Raw genomic sequence first — 16,258 nt, 5'->3', positions numbered from 1 at the left:
TTCCTAATTAACTTATAGTTCTCATCTATTTTACATCCTCTCTACCGTAGTCCAGTCCATAATATCTTGGCTAGATTAGTGCAACAATCTTATTATTGATCTCCCCACAGTAAATACCAAAATACTGTCCCAGAAATACAGAACAATTTTCCACCTCAGTGAGTACATCCTTCCTTGGGGTCACTCAGAAATGTACATGGGCCTTTTGATTGATGGCACAACAGGCACTTAGTTTATGGGGACCAGGGACACCTTCTGAAATGTGCTAAATTGTCCATCACATCTATGAATTACTTGGCCCCAAAATGCCAACAGTGCCCCCCTTTAGAAACAAGGATTCCTAAATTAAGGATTTCATAGACACTAAATTTCAAAAATTGTTAGGAACCAAAACAAATTCTCAACTTCTAATTTCACTAAGTAGTTAAACATTAAACAAAACTTCTGTCATCTTCTGCCACCATTGTTTTATAAAAGAGGATATTTAATTTAAAAAATTGTACATAAATGTTTATAGCAGCTCTGTCCATAATGGACAAAGATGAAAACAACCCAAATGTCCATCAAAGTGTGAATGAATAAAGAAAGTGTGGTATATCCACATAAGGGAATACCAGTCAGCCATACAAAGGAAAGAACTACAGACACATCCAAAACATAAATGAATCTCAAACACATTATGCTGAGCAAAAGTACAGACAGAAAAGAGCACATATTGGCTCTTCCTATGTGAATACTTTTACACTAGAAATACAAAGCTAATTAATAGCTACAGAAAGCAGTATTGTCTGGAGTCAAGAGCAGGGAGGACTCAGTAGGAAGGGGCACATGGGAACCTTCTGATGTGACAGAAATTATATCATGATTGTGGTGGTGATTATATAGGTGTATACATTTGTCAAAAATCATCAAATATATTCTTAAATGGATGCATTTTACTATAAATACATAATACTTCAATAAAGTTGATTTTTTAAAAGTTAAATAAACTGCTGGTGAAAGAGGTGAATGGATTAAGGAACACAAATTGGTAGTTACAAAATAATCATGGGTATGTAAAATACAGCATAGGAAAAATAGTCAGTAATATTGTGATAATTATGTATGGTGCCAGGTCGGTACTGGAACTATTGGGGAGACACTTTATAAAATAAATGATTGGGTAACCACTATGCTGTACATCCAATACTAATATAAAATGACATTGAATATATGTCATTGTAATTGAAAAATAAAATGTGAAGTTCTTTAAGAATAAATGAATAAATAAATGAATTTATGATAGATTATAGCACTATGTCCAACTCTAAAAAAATACTTTATGGAGAAAATGAGCCCTTAAAAAAAAAATCTCTGTAATGAAATATTCTCTTTGTTCCTTGAGGAAACTGCAGAAGATCATTGCAAGAATATTTTATGTGTCCTTTGCATGTACCTGTCCAATTTTTCCAACACCATTTATTGAAGAGACTGTATTTACACCAGTGTATGCTTTTACCTCCTTTGTCAAATTTTTTTTCTTTTTTTGATTTTTTAGAGAGAGAGAAAGGGAGAAGGAGAGAGAGAGAGAGAAACATCAATGAGAGAGAACATTGATTAGCTAACTCCTGCATGCCCCCCACTGGGGATTGGGCCCACAATCTGGGAATGTGCCTTGACCAGGAATCAAACCAGCAACCTCTTGATGCATGAGTCGATGTTCAACCACTGAGCCACACCAGCTGGGGTCCTTTGTCAAATATTAATTGACCATAAAAACCTTTTGTCCCATTGATCTACCTGCCTGTTCTTGTGCCAGTACCAGGCTGTTTTGATTACAGTGGCTTTGTAGTATAATTTGGTATATGGAACTGTGATCCCTCCAGCTTTGTTCTTCTTTCTCAGGATTGCTACAGCTATTTGGGGTCTTTTTGGTTCCATACAGATTTTTTAAATATTTGTTCTAGATCTGTGAAATATGCCCCTGGTATTTTAATAGGGAATGCACTGAATCTATAGATTGCTTTGGGTAGTACAGCCATTTTAATTTTTTTATGCTCACCTGAGGACATTTTTGCATTTATCTTCAGATATAGTGGGAGGGAGGGAGGAAGGAAGAAAGAGAGAAACATTGATGTGAGAGAGACACAATGAGTGGTTGCCACACACACGACCCCAACCAGGGCCGTGGACAAACTGCAACCAAAGTACATGCCCTTATCAGAACCAAACCCGGGGCTCTCCGGTCGGGGCTGGTGCTCTAAATGCTGAGCCAAACCAGCCAGGGCTAGTATGGACATTTTAACAATGTTGATTCTTCCAATCTATGAACATGGTATATGACTGGACAGGTACATGCAAGAAAATAATAAAACTAGACCACAACTTACATCATACACAAGAATAAACTCAAAATGGATAAAAGAGTTAATTGAAATTTGTGAAACCATAAACATCCTAGAAGAAATCATCATCAAAATGAAAAGGGAACCTACCAGATAGGAGAACATATTTACCAATGATACATCTGATAAGGGGTTAATCACCAAAATATATAAAGAATTCATACAACTCAACAAAAGGAAGACAAAGAATCCAGTTAAAAAAGGGCAAAGGACATAAATAGGCACTTCTCCAAAGAGAACATACCGATGGCCAATAGACATATGAAAAATGCTCAATATCACTAATCATCAGAGAAATGCAAATTAAAACCACAATGAGGCCCAGCTGTGTGGCTCAGTGGACTGAGCATCATCTTATGGACTGAGAGGTCCCAGTTTGATTCCTGGTCAGGGCACATGCCCTGGTTGCGGGCTTGATCCCCAGAGGGGGGAGTGCAGGAGGCAGCCGATTAACGTATCTCTCTCACACTGATGCTTCTCTCTCTCTCTCTTCATCTCTCTCTAAAAAAAAAAAAAAAAAAAAAAAAAAAAAATACAACAATGAGGTATCACCTCACATCTGCCAGAATGGCTATCATCAATCAAGCAACAAACAACAAAATGATGGTTAGGATATGAAGAAAAAGGAACCCAAGTACACTGCTGGGGGGAATGTAGACAGATGTAGCCACTATGAAAAACAGTGTGGAGTTTCCACAAAACATTAAAAATGGGCCCTGGCCAGTGTGGCTCAGTGATGGAAGTGACAGCCCCTTCACTGAAGGGTTGAGGATTGAATTCCTAGTCAAGGGTGGGTGCCTGGGTTTCGTGTTCAATCCCTGGCCATGGTTGGGGTACATGGGAGAGGCAACCAATCCATTGTCTCTCTCACATTGATGTTTATCTCTGTCTCCTCCTCCTCCTCCCTCCCTCTCTTCCACTCTCTCTAAAAATCAATAAAGAAAATATCCTTAGGTAAAGATTAACAAAGCAGAAAAAATTAAAAATGGGACTACCTTTTGATCTAGTGATTCCACTTCTGGAATATATCCTATGAATCTTGAAACATCAATCAGAAAGAATATATGTATCCCTGTGTTTATAGCAGTGTTATTTACAATAACTAAGATCTGGAAACAGCCCAAGACCCATCAGTAGATGAGTGGATAAAAAAGCTGTGGTACATTTACACAATGGAATACTATGCAGCTGTAAAAAAAGAAGGATCTCTTACACTTTGAGATAGCATGAAGGGACCTGGATATTATTATGCTAAGCAAAATAAGCCAGGCAGAAAAAGATAAATATCACATGATCTTACTTATATGTGGAATCTAATGAACAAAATAAAGTGATGAACAAAATAGATCCAGAAACATGGAAGACACAGACAAATCTCAGAGGGAAGGGGTGAGGGAGGTGGGAAGAGATTAACCAAATAACATATGCATGTATTCATTGCCCATGGACACAGACAATATATAGTGTGATGCAGGCCTGGGGTGGGCCAGGAACAGGGTGGACAGGGCAATGAGGGAAAAAAAGGGGAGACATCTGTAATCCTCTCAATAATAAAGATAAATTATATATATGTGGTGACGTTGACTCCTTTAAGGCAACAATAATACAATTTACATAAAGACCTTTCTTCCCACAAAGGGCAATAATAATAATAATAATAATAATATATATATATATATATATGAGACAATCTTGTAGTAATAAACTTGCTCACTTTTTCATGACTGAAGAAAACCACTTTGCATCTATGGAATAAACAAATGATTCAGACTCCATGACAAAGAATCCATAAGGTGCCTATATCACAATCCATTCACCAGGCAGTATTGGGCAAGTGATAAAAATATGGTTGCCCTGTGATATTATATATTTGTGTGCTGCTTTGTTTTTATTTATTTATTTATTTATTTATCCTCACCTGAGGACATTTTTTTTTCGATATTTTGTTCAGATAGAGTGGGAGGGAGAGAGAGAGAGAGAGAGAAACATGGACGTGAAAGGGACACATCGAGTGGTTGCCACCCATATGACTCAATTAGGGCCGGGGACAAACTGCAACCGAGGTACGTGCCCTTAACGGGAACCGAACCCAGGTCTCTCCAGACTGCAGGCTACCGCTCTAACTGCTGAGCCAAACTGGCCAGGGCTGCTGCTTTGTTTTTAATTCACAAAATTAAATTGTTTAATGTTTTGGGAAAAAAAAAGGTTAATTACACACTTCACACCCATTAGGATGGCTACTATTAAAAACACACAAAATAGCTCTCAGCAAGTGTTGCTCAGTGGTTAAGCGTCGACCCATGCATCAAGAGCTTATCGGTTCGATTCTTGGACAGGGCACATGCCCAGGTTGTGGGCCCAATCCCCAGTGGGGGGTATGCAGAAAGGAGCCAATCAATGTTCTCTCATCGATGTTTCTCTCTCTCTCTCTCTCCCCCTTCCTCTCTCTCTAAAATCAATGAAACTAAATAAATAAATAAATATATATAAAATAAAATAAAATAAAATAAAATAAAAATAAAAACACACAAAATAGCTCTGGCCAGTTTGGCTCAGAGGTTAGAATGTTGGCCCTCAGACTAGTGATTCGTGTGTTCGATTCTGATCAAGGGCACGTACCTCGGTTGCAGTTCGTCCCCAGCCTTGGTCAGGGTCATGCAGGAGGCAACCAGTTGATGTGTCTCTCTCACGTTGATATTTCTCTCTCTCTCTCTCTCTCTCTCTCTCTCTCTTTCTCTCTCTCTCTCTCTCTCATCCTCCCTCCCACTCTATCTGATGATAAATAGAAAAATATCCTCGGGTAAAGATTAAAAATAATTAAAACACACACAAAATAATAAATAAAATAACAAATATTGGTGAGAATATAGAGAAATTAGAACTCCCTTGTATATTGGTTGTGGGACCATAACATGGTGTAACTGATATAAAAAACAACATGGCAGGTCTTCAAATAATTAGAAATAGAATTACTGTAAGATCCAGTAATTCCACTTCTTAGAATATATCCAAAAGAATTGAAAGCAGGGTCTCGAAGAGATATTTTTACACCCATGTTCATAGCAGCATTATACACAATAGCTAAAATATGGAAGCAATCCAAGTATTCATCAACAGATGAATAGATGAACAATATATAGTATTAAAATATAATGAAATATTATTCACCCTTAAAAAGGAAGGAAATTCTGACACATGAGACAACATGGATAGACTTAGAAGACATAATGCTAAGTGAAATTAGCCAGTTACAAAAGGAGGAATACTATGATTCCACTTAGATATAGTACCTAGATAGTCAAATTCATAGAGACAGAAACTAGAATGGCAGCTGCCAGAGGCTGGGGTGGCAGGGGAAATGGGAGATTGTTGTTTAATGAGTACAGAGTTATAGTCTTGCAAAATGAAGAAGTCTGGAGATGGATGGTGGTGATGATTGCACGACAGTGTGAATGTACATATGCCACTGAACTGTAAAATTGAAAATAGTTAAGATGTTATAAATACAAACAATCAAAAGTCAGCATATATTCCTTCCAGTAATTATGTAAATGGGCCTACCTGTGTTCAATAGCTTGATTCTTTGGTTCTTTTTCTAAAACAAATCCAACTATGTTGAAAGAGAAAAGTAACTAGAATAAAATGAAAACTAAAATCCACCTTTGCCTGAAATATCAAAATAATGACTAATTCACATTTACACCTTTGACCGGTGTTGAGGATTTCATTAGCTTGCACTTCATTTTGCAGACCTTGAATAACTCCCTGGTTTCTTTGGAGATGGGACTGACAATGGAATGACTGCGAGAGATTGTAAGCTTAGTTGACATGGCTCATAAAAACCCAGGGAGGAAGAAAGCATGAAATAAAGGCACTATTTATGGCAAAAGTATATAATTTCAGTATGTGTGAAATAATCACCATAATTCTACAGAGTAACACAGTTTTGATGCCAGTCCCTAAAAATAAAGATCTTTTACACGTGTTCATATATGTTCTATAATATGTGTACCATTCACATAAATGCACTCAAAATTTTTAAAGTTTGATCAAAATCAATCAAACTAATTCACAACTTAATTATACGAAATTAGACATACTAATGTTTTAAGGTCTCACTTCTTGACAAACAAAAGTTTAAACCTATAATTCCTCAACAGAAATTACGTGAGAGTGTAAAATGATTATTAAGATAAATTACTTTGAGCCATAGTTTTGGCAATGCTCTAACATCTCCAAGTTTTTTTGGAATGTCAGTTATGCTTTAAAAAAAACCCACCAGCCCTGGCTGGTTTGGCTCAGCGGTTAGAGCATTGGCCCGTGGACCAATGAATCGCAGCTTTGGTTCCAGTGAAGGGCATGAACTTTGGTTGGAGTTCATCCCCAGCCCTGGTTGGGGTCTTGTGGGAGGCAACCAATCGATGTGAACCTCTCACGTTGATGTTTCTCTCTCCTGCCCTCCCACTTTATCTGAATATAAATAGAAAAATATTCTTGGATGAGGATTTAAAAAAAACCCAGCCCTGGTCAGTTTGGCTCAGCAGTTAGAGTGTTGGCCTGCGGTCCAGAGAGACCCAGGTTCAGTTTCTTCTAGGGGCGTGTACCTCGGTTGCAGTTTGTCCCCGGCCCTGGTTGGTCGTGTGGGTGGCAACCACTTGATGTGTCCCTTTCACATCAATGTTTCTCTCTCTCTCTCTCTTCCTCTCTCTCTCTCCCACTCTACCTGAACAAAAAATGGAAAATGTCCTCGGGTGAGAATGAAAAAAAAAAAACCCGCTACAACCTTAAATTGATATAATTTCACTTTAAAAAATATATATGAGCACTACACCATTTTTAAGAAATCATACAGTACATGAATGCAAACAATTCAACCACTTAGGACAAAGGAAATTAATTCTTCAAAGCTTAGGAATCATGGTCTTGGAAAAAAATATTTTTCTCCCAACTCTACCTTTATCTTCAAACCTCTCCTCATGCCAAACTTTCAGTTATTTCTCAGGTAAGGTCCATAAACAGCTATAATAGCATCCATATTATAGAAATCACCACAAAATACTGAATATTAAGAATCTAAAATCAGTCAACATAGTTCCTGCTCTGGTCTGTGCTAAGGTGTTATCATGTAGATGATTCAAGAAACCTCTTTACCTACCACCTCAGGGAAGTATGGAGGAAAAGACTTGCATTTTACAGGTGCCAGAGACAGTTTTAGACTTTCAGGATGCCATGTGTAGACCAAGGTGATGGTAAAGCGCCCAGAAATCTTCACAGTGATGAACTTATTCACCTGGGTGGGGAGCAGGGGGGTCGGGGGGAGTGACAACAGAAAGAATCGTCATTTCCTGCACACAATTCTCATACTCATAATTCATGTAGAAGTACACATTTACATGATGCCTGGAAGGAAATTTGGGACCAATATTCACAGACAGCTTCGCTATAATTCCATTAAGTCAGGAATGAGTTTTAGGTTTTGTGCTACAAATTTGTTGCTACAACTTAGAGAGAAGGAAGAGGAGTGGGCAGGAACTATTTGCAATTAATGTCATCATGGCTTATAAAGAAAGTCAGATTCATTTCAGATTGAAAATGAAGTATGGGTCAATTTACAGGTACTTCTGAGCCCTAATTCTAACCCTGAGACACAGACCGTCTCTCCTATAAAATACTGTAGTTGGTAAGCTTTGATTCCCTTGATGTTGAGAAAAATAATCATTTATGGCTGCCAAGTGCTTAGAAGCTTTACAAGAAGCTGTTACTGTGAAACATTCAAGTCAGATAGATTTTACAAATGACAAGAATGGAAAAGTATCAATAAAGGGACATCTTAAAGCTTAAGTGGACATCTGCAGATTTGTACAGCACATTTAAAGGCTTGTGTAGATAAAGTATCCTAATTAGGTCACCTGCTCTAAGCATGCAAGGACTTTTGTTTGGTTACAAGTTACACTCCCTTGCTTCCTGAAGGCTGCCAGCTGAGGTAATATGAACTGAATAATCTACCCCATGAGCAACCCTGATTTTTCTAGACAAAGGGTGAGGAAACCCTAAATCCCGAGTGTCAGGAAACTTGCACATGTAGACCTGCTTGGTACAGTTTCTTTATCTATTTTTTAAAACTTCCCTAGCCCTCCAGAACTAAGCAGTACTTCTTTAAAAATAGCCATCTGAATAGTATATGTAGGACACATGGCCACCATGAATGATTCTGTAAGTTATATAGAACAGAGACCTGGAGCTACTTTCTACACAAGAGCTTGTCAAGTAGAAATATGAAGTGAGCCACATAAATAACTTTAAATTTTGTTGTTCCTTCATTAAAAAGCAGGTGAAATTAATTTTAATATTTTTAAACTAAATATATCCAAATATTAACATATCAACATGTAACCAATGTAACAATTGTTAACTAGATACTTTACATTCTCATTTTTTGTACTAAGTCCTTAAAATCTAGTGTGTATTTTACAGTTGCAGCGTATTTCAAGGGTTCCATGACCACAGGTGGTTAGTGACTTCCATACTGAATAGCACAGTTCTATATAAAATAAATGGTGCCCTTAGGGGTTGGTTGTTCAGTGCACCATATAAAGTGGCCCTGAACACAAAATGCAGTGCGCATGCGTATGCGCGCGCGCGCGCGCGCGCGCGCACACACACACACTAACTATGTATGAACTGAGAAAGTCTAGCACAGAGGGTACAGACTAGTAGCTCAGAATTATTTGGTTTAGTCCTCTCAGAGTTTGAATTAACTGCCAACTTTTAACAATATCAGGCTATTTCACAAAAAAAATCTGAATGTATGGCTTTTTTTAAATCATCAAAGATAGCAAGCCCAGGCCCATAGTCCCATGTGGTAAGAGCCTCTGGCTCTCAGTAGAGGCTGCCCCCTTCAGGAGGTACAGGCTTCCTAGTCACTGTAGTTCCACCTGGCTGGCTCACTCCTATATTATCTGAATTTCTGACCCTTGATCCTACAGACACACACTGAGCTATTCACAGAGGTAATTTCTGCACAGTGAGACAGAGAAGACTTCCGTTTTGAACATTGTATCCTTTCCTATTTTTTAAATGTTTTATAGTAGGCACAAAATGTTTTTCTAATAATAATTTTTTAAAACTACTGCTTAAAGCAACTGCTGCTTAGCAAAGACAAATCCATCAAAAAAGAACCAACTGAAGTGCCAAGTGAAGAGAAGAACTGAAAGATTTTTCGGATCGACTGGCTGGTGGAGACATCCAAAGTGAATAATTCAGTTCTCTCAACCCTCTTTTCCTCAATAGTATATTTTAGACACTCAAAGTAAATTATGGTCACAGCATGCGAAATGACCAGAAAAACAATAAATTGTAAAATGTTACCGAAATTTCAACTGGCTCATGAAGTTTTCCTTTTAAAGGCCATTTCCATTCCCTTATAATGTTTCCTGTTTTGCTGATCACCATGCCTCCATCCTGATTAAACATCATTGATATTATTTGGCTGCCAAAAACAAACAAACAAACAAACCAGAAACATGACTCATTTAGAAGAAGAAAAATTCATGGACTCATTGATTTGGCCAAGATGATGGTAGTCACCAAGTCGTAGCCTTCAAGAGTATAGGACTTCTTCCTATCACATTCCTGGAGGATGGTCACCTTGCCTCTGCCTGAATATCTCCCTTGAAGAGAAGATTGGTATATTACCTCTCAGGTGATCAAGATTTCCCTTCTCTGAGACATATCCCCTCCCATTTCAGGAATGCACCCTGCCAATGATGATTATATACCATGTGGCCCTGCTGCCTTGGCTGTTGCTGATTGAATTGGGGGTGGACATTTGATCCAGAACTGTGTTCCAAATAGATGCAACAATATATACAAAAGGCCATGAGGAAGGTGGTGGGCAAAGTGTATTCAAGGAATTGAAAGAAAGTCATTGTGGCTAGGGTCCAGAGTTCGGCAAATGAGGCTGGAGTGATTGGCACATAGGGGACAGATGTGCAAAGCTTCCTCCCCTGTATCGAGAATTTTATCTTAAGAGTAAAAACTCATAGAAGGATTTAATAACAAGCAAAGAGGTGACATGATCAAACAGATTGGTAAGGAGCTAAAGTAAATGCTGAAGACCAGTTAAGAGGTCACGGCAGTGGTCCAGGAGAAAGGATGGCAGCTTGGACTAGGGCAGTGGTCAGAGAGATGGAGACACTTGCTTGGATTCAAGAATCGTCTAGATTTGGATAGATGGGATTTGGGTGGTGAAGAATAAGAATGTGTCATTTAATCTTTCCTATATTTTATATGTCTATTAATGCAGCCTAGTATTTTACTAGCTTCTCTGTATCAGTAGTATAACCTGTGTGTTCATGTCGAAATCATCTCTGTGTCTTATCTCCTCTCAGCACAGCACCTGGCCACAGAGAAAGGGCTTAATAAGAGTCTGAATTGTGGTGACAAATACTGTAGAACCAGATGGTTAATGGTATTGAAACTAGCTCTTCTATTTCCTAATTGTGTGAACTTGGACATATTTCTTAAATTTTCTGTGGCTCAGTTTCTTTATATTAAAAATGGCAAAATTAAGAGCATCTACCTCACAGAGCTCTTCTGAGGACTAAATGAGTTTATCTAAAACAGTTTGAACAGAGCCAGGTACCCTGTAAAGTTCTCTAACAGTTTTGGCTTTTATTAACAATTCCATCTATAGGTATTATGAGTAACATTTTCCAGCTGAGAAAATGGACTGATGGAAGTTAGTAAATAAAGTACCTGCTGCCTAATGTAAAGTTCAACAGAGGGGCTCACCATTGGAACAATAACAGTTCCCAATATAAAAGAGGAGCTTTTGGCGTAATTGAGGAGCCCAGAGTTCAACAGATAGGCTGGAGGAGCAAAGCAACCAAACTAGAGAAAAAAGAACCAGAAGTGCCAAGCCTTGGACATCTGGAGTGCATTCCTTTCCTGGACAGCCTACCCTTTCAGTCACCCTGGCAGTCCAGCCTCCAGCTGTTCTCTTTCCTTCGAGGAGACTCAGGGAAGACCCTAACCATCCACCCATGCCCAGCAGTAAGAGCTCTTTCCTACACTCTGAATCTTGACAACAAGGGTCCTAGTCCATGCGCCCCCTTTCATTCATCTTCCTTCTGGTTTGAGTTGTCTACTCCCCTTTGGTGGGACGACAGATGTACAAAAGGAAGATTGGTTTAAAAGATAATTAACAGTGAAGTAATGAAATCCCTTTGGAGGCAGCGTTTTTGTTGTGTTTGCCCTCTCTCTGCTGAAAGCAGACAGTATCCTCTGCCAAGGAATGGTCTGTGGTGCCCAGGATGAAATTACACAGGGGCAGGACTTAGCTGTGAGGCTTAGCACTTTGGGCTTCTGTGAAGTTCCCAAAATATCATCAGCAGATGTTGTTGTATTCATTTGCTTAGTTACTGTTATCAAAGAAGACAGGGATAAAATCAGGAAGGCAACCACAAGTAGGGGGGAGTTTTGTCATCTCCTCTTTGTTTCATGGATATAATTCTCATCTTGGATGCTTAGTTTTATGCAACAAATAATCAAGGGAACAATTTCCTAGTATAAACTAGACTCTGGCCCAGTCAGTGTGGCTCAGTGGTTGAGCATCAACCCATGTACTAAGAGCTCACTGGCTCAATTCTCAGTCAGGGCACATGCCCAGGTTGTGGGTCTGATCCCCAGTGGGGGGCATGCAGGAGGCGGCCAGTCGATGTTCTCTCTTATCAATGTTTCTATGTCTCCCTCTCTCTAATATCAATAAAGAAAAAAATTAAAAATAAATAAATAAAATAAACTAGACTCAGAGCAGTGAACATTCTGGTTTCTACCCAGCATCGACTCTCTATCCCTTCCTTTCTTTGTAACAAATTCCTGTTCATTGAGCTCTTCACCTCTCATTGAGTCCATCCCCACTTACAGGGGTAGATGCTGAGTAGTCTAAGCTCATAGTTGCATAGCATTCCCTTGAGAGCTGTTTTTATTTATTTATTTTAATTTAGTTTTCTTTATTGATTTTTAGAGAGAAAAAGAGAGGGAGAGAGAGATAGAAACATCGATGAGAGAGAACATCAATTGGCCACCTCCTGCATGCCCCCCACTGGGGAGCTGGCCTACAATCTGGGCATGTGCACTGACCAGGAATCGAACCAGTGACCTCTTAGTGCATGGGTCGATGCTCAACCACTGAGCCACACCACCTGGGCTTGAGAGCTGTTTTTAGTTCAGGGGCTGCTTGTGATTAGGTTGGCCTAAAGAGACTGAAAGATAAGACATATAATTTATTCTTAAAAACAGGTTACCCCACCCCCACCCCACTACTAGACCTGAAAAGAAACTTGTAGTGAGTCTCTGTTAGCCCTCAGGGAACCTTGAAAGAAAGAAAGCCAAGGATAGCCAAGGGGAGGGATGAAAAGAATCTGGGTCCTTGATGACTTCACTGAGCCATAAATTATACTACATCTAGAGCCCATACTATCTCCAATTTTTTTTTATCCTCACCCGAGGACATTTTTCCATTTTTTGTTCAGATAGAGTGGGAGGGAACGAGAAAGAGAGAAACATCGACATGAAAGGGACACATCAAGTGGTTGCCACCCGCACAACCCAACCAGGGCTGGGGACAAACTGCAACCAAGGCACATGCCCTTAGCAGGAACTGAACCAAGGTCTCTCTGGACCGCAGGCCAACACTCTAACCGCTGAGCCAAACTAGCCAGGGCCATACTATCTCCAATTTTTTTGGTTTTGTTTTGTTTTTTGTTTTATTATCCTCACCCAAAGACATTTCCTTTTCTTTTTTCTTTTCTTTCTTTTTTTTTTTTTTTTCATTTTTCTTCAGATAGAGCAGGAGGTAGAGAGGGAGGAAGAGAGAGAGAGAAACATCGATGTAAGAGAGACACATCGAGTGGTTGCCACTCACACGACTCCAACTGGGGCCAGGGACAAACTGCAACTAAGGTACGTGCCCTTCGCGGGAACCGAACCCGGGACTCTCTGGTCTGCGGGTCAATGTTCTAATTGCTTAGCCAAACCGGTCAGGGCTCTCCAATTTTACATGTAATTTCTCTGTTACTTGCTATAGCAAAGCACCCTAACTCTACTTTCAGCAAAAAAAAAATCTTACTGCTGCAAAAACTTTGATTAAATATTTATGGCCAGCTCTCTTAGAATCCTGTCTGTTCCAGCCTCCTCATTCTCCACCATCCATTTCCAATAGCCTGATGCAAATATTGCTAAAAGTCTTGTTCAGTCATTATTTAGTTATTCAAGTATTCATTAAGCACTTACTGTATAGTAGGCACATTATATGTTGGGAATAGAGCAGCAAACAAGACAGACATAGTCTCTCCCACAAAGGAGCCCCCATTCTAGTTGCACAGACCCAGTAAGTGAAAATTTAATTTCAGATTATAATCAGTGCTAAGAAGAAATAAAGTCATCACTAGAGTAATAAAAAGGAAAATATGGGGCTTCTTAAAATGGGTGGTCAGAAAAGGTTTTATTGGAAAACAGTCTGCAAGTTCCTCAAAAAGTACAAAAATAGATTTCTATATAACACAGCAATTCCACTCTTAGGTATTTGTCCAAGAGAAATGAAACCATGGCCACACAAAAGTTGTACATGAATGTTCACAGCAACATTATTCACAGAAGCCAAAAAGTGGAAACAACACAAATGCCCATCAACTGATGAATGGAGAAACAAAAGGTGGTGTATCCATGCAATGAAATATTATTTGGCGATAAAAAGGAATGAAGTACTAATACATGCTACCACATAGATAGACCTTGAAAACTTTATGCCGAGTGAAAAAAGCTAGTTACAAGAGACCACATGTTGCATGATTTCATTTATATGAAATGTCTGGAATAGACAAATCTATAGAGGCAGAAGGTAAATTAATAATTGCCTGGGATTACAGGTGAGAGTGTGGAATGGTGAGTGACTATTAATCAGTACTAGCTTTCTTTTTCGCATGATGAAAATGTCTGACATTAGATTTTTTGGTGATGGTAACAAAACCCTGTAAATATACTAAACCATTGAATCGTATGCTTTAAATGGGTAAATTTAATGGAATACACTTTTTTTCTAAATAAAGCTATCTATAACTAAAACAAAAAAGATGTCTCCTAGGAGGAGGTGATATTTAAACTGAGACCTGAGAGATAAGGGGAAACCAGTGATGGAAAGAGTTAAGACAAAAAGTTTCATAGGGAACAATGTGTACAAAGACCACGAAGAGAGACAGAAGGCCAGTAAGCAAGCGGGTGAGTCATAGGAGATAATATTGTAAGGGGGCCTTAGCAGGCAGGATCTTCCAAAACTCTCAAAACCACAGAGTTCTATTTGACACATACTCTCATTGAGCAGAAGAATCCATATGGAAATCAGCATGAAATATTTAGCAGCGAAACTCATAGATAAGGTAGCAAGTGGAGAGCTGTTAATTTCAAATTCTACAGCTGCAAAACACCTTATTGTGAAGAAAGGAAACATCAAGTTTTAAAATGAAAAAGTCTTTAAAGAAAAACTTGGGCCCTGGCCAGTTTGGCTCAGCGGTTAGAGCATCGACCTGCGGTCCCGAGAGGCCCGGGTTCGGTTCCCGCTAAGGGCACGTACCTCGGTTGCAGTTTGTCCCCGGCCCTGGTTGGTCGTGCGGGTGGCAGCCACTCGATGTGTCCCTTTCACATCGGTGTTTCTCTCTCTCTCTCTCTCTGTTCCTGTCTCTCCCTCCCACTCTACCTGAACGAAAAAGGAAAAATGTCCTCGGGTGAGGATAAAAAAAAAAAAAAAAGAAAAACTTGGCCTATAACTGAGGAAGTTCATTAACTCACTCCCCCCATGTCACTAGGATGAATTTCTAGGGGATATTTACAGATATTTTAGCGAGGCCATGAAGAATTCTCATCTTCAGAAGATTCAGAAAATGTGGGATTCTATAGAATATCAAAGAGCAACCGAAGTCACTAAAGCTATATAAATACAGACTTCATAGTGTCTGAACTTCATGAGCAGTTGTAGGTGTCATACCTGAGACCTAAGATAAAAGGGAGTGACCAATCCAGGTTGGACCAACACAGGATATAGAAAAGAATTAGAGGATGATACAGACTTCTAGGTGGGAGTTTAAGAATATTTAGATCAAAACCAGGAAAAAGAAGAGAATCAAGTTTTCTTTGTTTTAATATGTTTTTGTTGATTTTTTAGAGAGAGAGAGAGAAACATTGATCAGCTGCCTCCTCCTGGGGATCAAGCCTGCAACCCGGGTGTGTGCCCTGACCAGGAATCAAACCAGGACCTCTCAGTCCATGGGACGATAATGCTCAATCCACTGAGCCACACTGGTCGGGCAAGCTTTGCAAGTTTTCATCGACACCTTTGAGGGGAGGGATTGGTGAACAGATTAATTCTAGCACAACACGTCTTATATGTAAAACTTCTCAAATTCTACTATACATAATCAATCAAAATAGAATTGAGGGTAGAGAAAAGCAGAGAGAGAAGAAATAATTTAGATTCAGGTATTGCCCTTGTGATCAAATGCAAAAATAAAATAAAAATGGCTACAGCCCTGGCCGGTTTGGTTCAGCGGTTAGAGCATCCGCCTGCGGTCCGGAGAGACCCAGGTTCGGTTCCCGCTAAGGGCATGTACCTTGGTTGCAGTTTGTCCCCGGCCCTGGTTGGTTGTGCGGGTGGCAGCCACTCGATGTGTCCCTTTCACATCGATGTTTCCCTCTCTCTCTCTCTTCCTCTCTCTCGCTCCCACTCTATCTGTGCAAAAAATGGAAAAATGTCCTTGGGTGAGGATTAAAAAAAAAAAAATGGCTACAATGTTTTGCAGCTTCTCCCAAGAAGAGTCTTT

The 16,258-nt window shown here is 39.3% G+C and overlaps 1 protein-coding gene across 6 annotated transcripts in view; it reads right to left on the bottom strand.

The window, feature by feature from the left end:
• Positions 1–16,258, bottom strand: part of LOC118623426 (uncharacterized protein C3orf20-like) — a 116,014-nt gene that overhangs the window by 51,433 nt on the left and 48,323 nt on the right. For all 6 annotated transcript variants that reach the window (XM_036250976.1, XM_036250977.1, XM_036250978.1 and 3 more), the window contains exons 12-13: positions 9,753–9,873; positions 7,540–7,674 (exon numbers count right to left, since the gene is read on the bottom strand). In XM_036250976.1, coding sequence (XP_036106869.1) covers positions 7,540–7,674; positions 9,753–9,873 — 256 coding nt within the window. The remainder of the gene's footprint in view (positions 1–7,539; positions 7,675–9,752; positions 9,874–16,258) is intronic.

This window comes from Molossus molossus, unplaced genomic scaffold, assembly GCF_014108415.1.
Source record: "Molossus molossus isolate mMolMol1 unplaced genomic scaffold, mMolMol1.p scaffold_m16_p_10, whole genome shotgun sequence".
Classification (NCBI taxonomy): domain Eukaryota; kingdom Metazoa; phylum Chordata; class Mammalia; order Chiroptera; family Molossidae; genus Molossus; species Molossus molossus.
Note: the sequence above shows the minus strand (reverse complement) of the source record. Positions and strands in the feature narration are given on the sequence as shown.